Source organism: Glycine max, chromosome 14, assembly GCF_000004515.6.
Source record: "Glycine max cultivar Williams 82 chromosome 14, Glycine_max_v4.0, whole genome shotgun sequence".
Classification (NCBI taxonomy): Eukaryota; Viridiplantae; Streptophyta; class Magnoliopsida; order Fabales; family Fabaceae; genus Glycine; species Glycine max.
The window spans coordinates 49487902-49495568 of NC_038250.2; the positions used below are offsets into that span (position 1 = coordinate 49487902).

At 31.5% G+C, this 7667-nt stretch overlaps 2 protein-coding genes across 2 annotated transcripts; both read right to left on the reverse strand.

The window, feature by feature from the left end:
• Positions 1-917: 917 nt before the first annotated feature.
• On the reverse strand, positions 918-3109 carry LOC100820056 (peroxidase 64). The gene is made up of 4 exons (XM_003544972.5): positions 2869-3109; positions 2488-2676; positions 1846-2008; positions 918-1469 (listed from the first exon to the last, which is right to left on the reverse strand). The coding sequence occupies exons 1-4, from the start codon at positions 3067-3069 to the stop codon at positions 1072-1074; spliced, it is 951 nt and encodes a 316-aa protein (XP_003545020.1). The 5' UTR covers positions 3070-3109; the 3' UTR covers positions 918-1071.
• Positions 3110-6486: 3377 nt separating this feature from the next.
• LOC100783913 (expansin-A11) lies at positions 6487-7661 on the reverse strand. Its single transcript, XM_003544336.3, has 2 exons — positions 7437-7661; positions 6487-7137 (listed from the first exon to the last, which is right to left on the reverse strand). The coding sequence occupies exons 1-2, from the start codon at positions 7502-7504 to the stop codon at positions 6831-6833; spliced, it is 375 nt and encodes a 124-aa protein (XP_003544384.2). The 5' UTR covers positions 7505-7661; the 3' UTR covers positions 6487-6830.
• Between the last annotated feature and the right edge of the window lie 6 nt (positions 7662-7667).

The window sequence follows — 7667 nt, forward strand, 5'->3', positions numbered from 1 at the left end:
AAAAAATTGAAAAGAAGAAAATATAAAGAAAATGATAACTAGGTATATTCATTTCAAGAAGAATAACATATTTATAAATAAAAAAATAACAGAAGAGTTAAAAAATACATAAAAATAAATAATAAATATAAAGAAAGATATCAACATGAAGGAAAGATTATTCATAACAAAATCTACTTTTTTAATAAAAGAAGGAAAGCCTTACATACACTTTATTATAATACGCGCCATTTTTTTGTTTTCTATTTTTATTTTAAAACTAAAAAAGTATTGGGCCATAACTTGAGAATAACAGCTTACCCTCAGTCAATTTCTCCTTTACAGCCACCAATGAGGATCAATGCTTTCAATTATCACAGCCTCCTCTTCCAAATAATTTACGAAGCCATCAAGATCTCTCTTAGTTAGCATCGCCATCGATAATGAATGGAAAGAGAAGTAATAACAAGTTTTTTCTTTTTTGGTTCAGAGAAATAATGACAAGTTAACAACACACTTTTTTTAACTTATTCTTTATTTTTAAATTATAAAATTTGGCATATCTCACTTCTTATTTGATATAAATTCTAATTAATAACAAAGAGTGTGTTACCAGAAGTGTGACAGAAAATATGCTGCTAACACTCTTTTTTGATCAAGATCTAAATATTATCCTTGGATTATTGTTATTATTTAAATGTATCTTGAAAACTTGCTTATTCTTGATTTAAAAATAAAAAAAAAAACTTAAATCTTGCTTGGGCCACTAGTCATGGATTGGATAGCCCATGTCTTGGATTCAATTACGAAACAATAGGGTTTTTTCTTCTTCTACTTTGACAAGAAAAATCTTTTTTTTTCCGCTGCAATATTATTGGTACGTAAGATGTTGCTAGAAATGCTGGAAGAGAAAATGGTTACAATTTGAAAGTTACAAGTAATAACAAGTGAATGAATCCTTCATTAATGTTTAAGAATGCATGGGGTGGAAAATATAGAAAGGAGGGAGTACCCTTTGTTTTCCTCAATCCATTAATCGCGACAACACATTTGACTAAAAAACATGCATACATTCTTATACATGCGAATCAATCATCTAACGAGTTTACAATTGAGCCTGATTTCTTGTCCACCGTTGGTGATGCTGCTCATCTTGATCATGGACTTGACGAAGGCCCTTTCAAATTCCTCTTGCGAATCAGCAAAGTTGGAAACCAAAGCTTTAGTGGTGGGATGAGTGAGCAGAGCTTGATCAGAGGAGAATAAGCTCTTTCCTTGGAGGAGTAGCTTGTAATAAGCATTGTCAAACAAGGTGGAACTAGAATCCAATGAGCTTCCTGCATTTTTAACCTTGTTGTGAGAGGGGCATATGCCTCGGAGGCTTCTTGCGAATGAAGGGTTCAGAGATGGGTCAATCTCTAGTTTCTGGCTGAACTTATGGATTCTGTTTTGGAAAGATGAACAATGAGCAAACCCCAGGGTGTGACCTCCTGAACATAACATCATTTGTATAAGAGTTTAATTAGAATGCATGGTCGATCTTCTGTTATCCAATACATGTTATCATATATGACAAGTTACATTTATAATAAGGCTCCTACCATCCAATCCAATGCGGTTAAGACATTGATTTTTTTTACACTGGTTCTAGGAATGTTAGGAACCATATATGTATATTAAAATATTTATGTGTAATGGTTATTTTACTAAAGCAAAGTTTATTTCTGGTTAAGAAATAGGATGTTAGGAATTGATTAAACAAATATGAAATCATGATAAGTGGCTGTAAAGGAAGAACTTAACATGTTCCTTCTCAGTATTAGATCTCTTGCAATTGAATTCATAATTTAAGATTTTCAATAGTACCTGAGAGGGCTACAAGATCTTCCAAGGAAAGGCCTCTTTGGGAGAAGCTTTGTTGTAATTGGGAGATGTTGAAGGTGGGAGCCGGCAATTGTCTGGTTTCTGTGGCCTTTGATATCCTTCCATCCTTTCTTCCTTTTGGCACATCCCAAGTGGGTCCTCCCGACTAAATCCACACAAAGGCAGTAAGTAAATAAATTTCTAATATTTATTTGTTAAAATACGTGTGATTCCTAATAAATATTTAAATTTTATATTTATTTTTAAATATTTTTTTCTTCATTTCTACTTTCTGATAAAATAAAAATTTATTTTTTATTTTTGATATTTTTTTAGTCTATAATAATTAGTGAATTTTATGTTTTTCTCTATAAAAAATTTCAATGTTATTAGTTGTTTTATAAAAGACTAATAAAAATATAAAATTTATTAATTTACCATAAATTAAAAAAAAGGTCAAGAATAAAAATAAAATTATTGTTTTATCAGAATGGAAAACATAATTTAACCTTCATTTTATCTAAGAGTACTCTAAATGGTTTTGTTTTAGTGAGATTGACAAAAAAATAATCTCAAATTAATAATTAAAATAAAAACTATGATTACTATGTAAGTATATTATATGCTATTGCTTGAGACACTGACCAGAGCAACAGCATCCCTAGCAGCAAGAGCCAAAATATCAGCACAAGATACTACCCCGGGGCAAACGGCTTCCACTGCTTTCTTAGCGTTGTCAATGACATAGAATGCATGTAAAGAAATGTTAGGAGGTCCATCCTTTTCTGCTTTTTTCTTACCTTTTGATTCGAGAAGAACAGAGGCATCACAACCCTTCAAAAAAAAAAAAAAAGAGTAAATATATGATCAGTTTTATACGTATCCACTCTAACTACTACAATGTTAGTGCATGCACATGTTTTGAAGAGGATTACTTTTTCAAAATAAATTGAACTAACACGCAAAGGCATGTTACTTGCCCCATATGAATATTATTTGAATTAGGACAAGCAAAAAGTTGCATACCCTTATGAAGCAATCATGAAAATGCATCCGAAGAAGAGCAGCTGGGACAGTTTTGTCATTCATGGTTGCTTTGTGAACAGCAGCAGCTACAATGGAATCTACATTATGGGGGCACGCATTTTCATAGTAATTTACATTTAGTGCACTCACAAGAGAAGCCAGGGACATAGTTATAAGCATAACTGTAGCAATAGTTGCCATATTTCTATTCACAAATACAAACTTTGTTTATGACTTGTGAGAAACATTAACGAGAATGTTATTTATAGAGATGAGGTGGTGACACGGGAAACTTGGAGTTGTTACGAGTGTATGGTTGTTAAGCATATTTGGTGATCTACGACCCTGTTAGTGGAGCAGTGTTTTCAAGCATCGTCAATTAAATAAAAAGAAAGTTGCATTTGGTACAGTTGCTTTTAAAAGCGAACATTATTACTAAAGCAATCCCTAACATATGCACTCAAATTTTGGCTACCTCTTCCCCCTTTGAGTTTTATTTCTAAAGTTGCACATTTTCATTATAGTGACGTATTTTTCCATTGTTTAGTAAGTTTAGTATTTTACTGAAATATAATTTAATGGTGTATTTTGATGTGTTTAATTTAATTTTCTTACATCTAAAGATGAAAATATGTTTTTAAAAAATTAAAATCTAGAAATGAAAATAAGTTAAGAACTAATGCAATGATCACACCTTAATCTTTTATATAAAGAAGAATTTATAATTTAATTATTCTAAATTAAATCCCTCTCTTCTTTTACTCTCATGAATTAAATGTTGAGTACTAACAAAAAGTAAGTGAAATTATTGACAATTAATTAAAATATGGAATTATCTATTGGTTCGATTCCCAACGTTAGCTGCCTTCCTTTATTTTCTTTTCTTTTTGATGAAAATAAAAGTTGCATTCTTGATATATATTACTTGACCGGTTCCCTTATAATTATAAATAGCATAATATGTTTTTTTTATAACAAAACGAGTTTATTTTAGGAATATTGCCTAGCCTAAAGTTTTACTTGCTTGAATCCCAATTAGAAAGGCAACGCAAATGGGTGTTGGGTTGGACTAGCATATTGACCCCAAAGTGAATGGTCAGTGGTTTTGCTTCAACCAATACGGGCACATTTACTTAATCTTAGCTCAATACAGTATTCCATTTGGATAGAATCAAACTGTGAACTGAACCATCAGCTGTAAGAGAACTAAGAAGATTCAAATTATGATAAATATTTATTATTATATATTCTTAGGACATTGGTTTAAAAATTATATAAAAGGATTTATTTTACTAGGGATGCGCAAAATTATGGTCAACCCCTAAAATTATTGATTTAATGCCTAACACCACCATTTAATATACTTCTACTTGAAGTGCAAATCAAACCGCTGCAAGTCATTATCCACAGCTAATAATGAACATTACGTCTTAGAAGGAGGGCTCGTTATGACACAGCCTAGCTATATGTCTATCATTGGTCAAATTTTAGATATAGAAGGCACATTATGACATTAATGATGCTTCAATTGCTATAGCAAGTTGTTATCAATTTAATTAGGAATTTTATTAATCAATATCTTTAAGGTATTGGTTACAAAATTTAAAATATATATTTATTGTTAAAATCATAAGAGTACATAAAAATCAGTACGTACAATTTTGCATATTTTAATTTTTTTTCTTTTAATATCTTAACCACTGTCTTACTTAAGAATACTAATTAGCATTTGTCTTTCATTAAAATCATAAGATAGATATTGCTACGTAACATTTTCATTCTTCACTGAAGTTGATGAGAGTTTTGGTTCGACTGAAAGGGTAAACAACAAGTAGTAATTAACAAGTGTCACTTTCCCGATACCGTACTTTTTTTAATGTCGTGTGTCTCACTTTTATTAACTCATGTCATGTGCTTACCAAACAAAAAACACGTAGATTCTCTGCTAGCTGTAAGATCATCTTGCTGCATCTGACAAGTTTTGTTATCTGGTAAACTCTCTGGAATTTTTTCTTATTTCAAAAGCTTGGTGAAATTTATTGAAAATATGTGCAAATATTTAAGATTTGAATTTGAATAATTAGTTTTTAGAAATTAAATTTTATTATATTTCAAACTTTTAGAATATTATTTAGACAATGATAAGATATTATTCTTATCATTTTAACTTAGTAGGTTAGTAATTTGATTTTAAGATCAAAATATAATGTTAATATTTGAATTTTTGTTACATTTTTCTTTATAAACAAAACTAATGAATAAGAGTTCTACGAACTCCTACACATAATACATCTCTTCTTTCTTTTAAAATATATTTTCTACATAAAAAATCAACAATTGATATCAAAGTTATCTTCTTACGGACCAAAAAAAAATGAAAGCCAAAGTAATTAAGTTTTTTACAAGTTGTCTTTCCTATCTTTGATGGCAAAAGCTATGATCTTTGACAATGAAAATGGATTTATATCCAGAGACTTTGGATCTTTGGGGAGTTGAATAAGAGGATTAAGATATTCCTGCACTACATGCAATCCAACCCAGCAGATAAAAATTCAAAAGAAAAGAAAAATCAAGAAAGTAAAGGTAAAGATCTGTTTGTTGGTGTTTCATAAATTATTCTCAGCATAATCATGACTATTAAAACAACAAAATTAATTTGGGATCATTTGAAGTAAAAGATGAAAAGATTCGAAGCATGCAAGTGTTAATTTAACGAGGGAATTTGATTACAACGAAAGAGTACGAGACAATCAAATATTTCTTAGATACATGCTTGTCATTACTGCTAAGTAATAATTATCAGACACTAAAATTCTCGATTCCATAATTGTTGAAAAAATCTAATAGTCGTACCTAAAAGATATGGAGCTTTCTGTAGTTATTTGTAAAGCACAAAGGATCACTTTGGAAGAAGAGTGCTACATGCATTACAGCCAGTTGAGCAAAGACGACTTATGAGACAAGAAAAAACTATGAAGGGTACTTTCCAAGCCAAAATTGCAAATCAACATTGAGAAGAAAAACAAGAAAAAGGAACAAGTCAAAGATTTTAAAAATAATGACCAAAGCAATAATACTAAGCTTTTCCACCATATCCTTATTACCAAAAAAAAAAAAGAAAATCATCTATAAAGGAGAAGTTGGTGGAGGCCTAACGGAAAATGCTACAAGTGCGATGACTTAGGACATAAGGAGAAGATATGCAAGTTTCATCAAGTAGAGGCCAAGGTTGTTGAGGATCAACAAAAAGAGGAAAAATTATTTGCAATATCATGTTTTACGATTAACAGCTACTAAAGAAACTTTAGCTTATTGATAGCAGTTCTATAAACCATATTATGACCGAGAGCTAAAAAAAACTGTTATTTTCAAAGTTAGAATTGAGAATGGAGCATATATTACAATAAAAGGCAAATGAATAGTCACATCAGAACCATTCAAATTTGATTATTCTTATCATTTAGATTTAAGTTGTTAGTCTCGTGATTAATGTTAGTATTTTGAATTTTTTGTTGCAGTTTTTCTCTATCTATGAGCACCAAGAGTTTTACAAATTTCTCCCTATAATACAATTCCTCATTCTTTTAAAAATATATTTTCTAGGTAAGGAAAGCATAATTAATACACAACAGTGACAAGTGACAGCATTACATCAAAAAATTTAGGGAATTAATATTTTCCCAACTCCAGCGGCACAGCTTGAACTTCGACTATAGTGATATTACAACAATTTATAGTATAAATTTAAACTTCAAAGATGTTTATTTGATCTACATGCTTGAGCTTAATCCTTATGATATGATGGTGATTGATTGTTATTATTGATAACAATTTATGCCTTGATTAAGGGCTTGGAGTTGATGGGGTTTGGTCCACCAAATAATCAAAACCAGAAGAAGGGTTTGGCGGGCTGCTCCAGTAAAATAAAAAAGCACGCCTCAGCCGTTGGTTTATTTGTGAGCTTAGAACTGAACTGGGCTAGAGAAAGTTTGGCCGAATGTCCAACTTGCTGGAACAATATCTTGGAAAACTCTGGTTTCTCCGTCAGTGGTGGTGACCCTGAAGGACAAAGATTGACCATTCAAATACGCATTGGATTGCCAATTAGAACCCCAATTTCGAGACATAGCCATCCATCCAGTTTTTGAGCCTTTAATGGACACAGATTGGATGGATCCAGCACCACCCACATTGCTGATCAACACTAGCTCGAAGTAGTCCCTCCCATTCACACTGAACCTAACCCCCCCATGCTTTTTGCATGGAACCCTGCAACAATAATATTAACATGTCACAAAGTAATTGATGAAAATGTTAAGTCACTGCAAACAAGGTTAGCATTATTAAGAAGAAATAAGGTTGGTCCAGTCGTTGAGGAAGGGAGATTGTGGCTTCGAATCCTTTCAACTGATATTTCTAACAAAATTAACAAATTATCGTTTGTCGATTAAAAAAAATGTTAGCATTATTAATACTGTTATTTTTGTCTAGTGTACAAGGATGACAATATTGAAATTAGAACATAATGTTATATAACACTACTGCTAAGGTAGAGAACATGTTCAAACCTTTGGAATAGCACGGGGACGATCCCTCCTCTGTAAATACCAATCTTTTCCCAAGCGGGTTGGGCCATATCAAAATGCTTGAGTGGTGGGTTGCACCAGCCTCCATTGTTGTTAGGAAGGGCGAAATTGGGAGGGCAAAAGTTTGTGGCAGTAATGGTTACAGATCTTCCTTTGATGCACCATCTAGAGTCTGCTTTGTAATCACATATAATTTTGTAGCACTGACCACAG

Excerpts from the sequence above, each read along its gene's own strand:
- LOC100820056 (XM_003544972.5), bottom strand. The coding sequence starts at position 3,069 with ATGGCAACTATTGCTACAGTTATGCTTATAACTATGTCCCTGGCTTCT. Across the intron at positions 2,009-2,487 it reads CTAGGGATGCTGTTGCTCTG|TCGGGAGGACCCACTTGGGA; the intron begins GTCAGTGTCTCA and ends GTGTGGATTTAG. Across the intron at positions 1,470-1,845 it reads AGATCTTGTAGCCCTCTCAG|GAGGTCACACCCTGGGGTTT; the intron begins GTACTATTGAAA and ends TGTTATGTTCAG.
- LOC100783913 (XM_003544336.3), bottom strand. The coding sequence starts at position 7,504 with ATGGCCCAACCCGCTTGGGAAAAGATTGGTATTTACAGAGGAGGGATC. Across the intron at positions 7,138-7,436 it reads GTCCCCGTGCTATTCCAAAG|GGTTCCATGCAAAAAGCATG; the intron begins GTTTGAACATGT and ends TTATTGTTGCAG.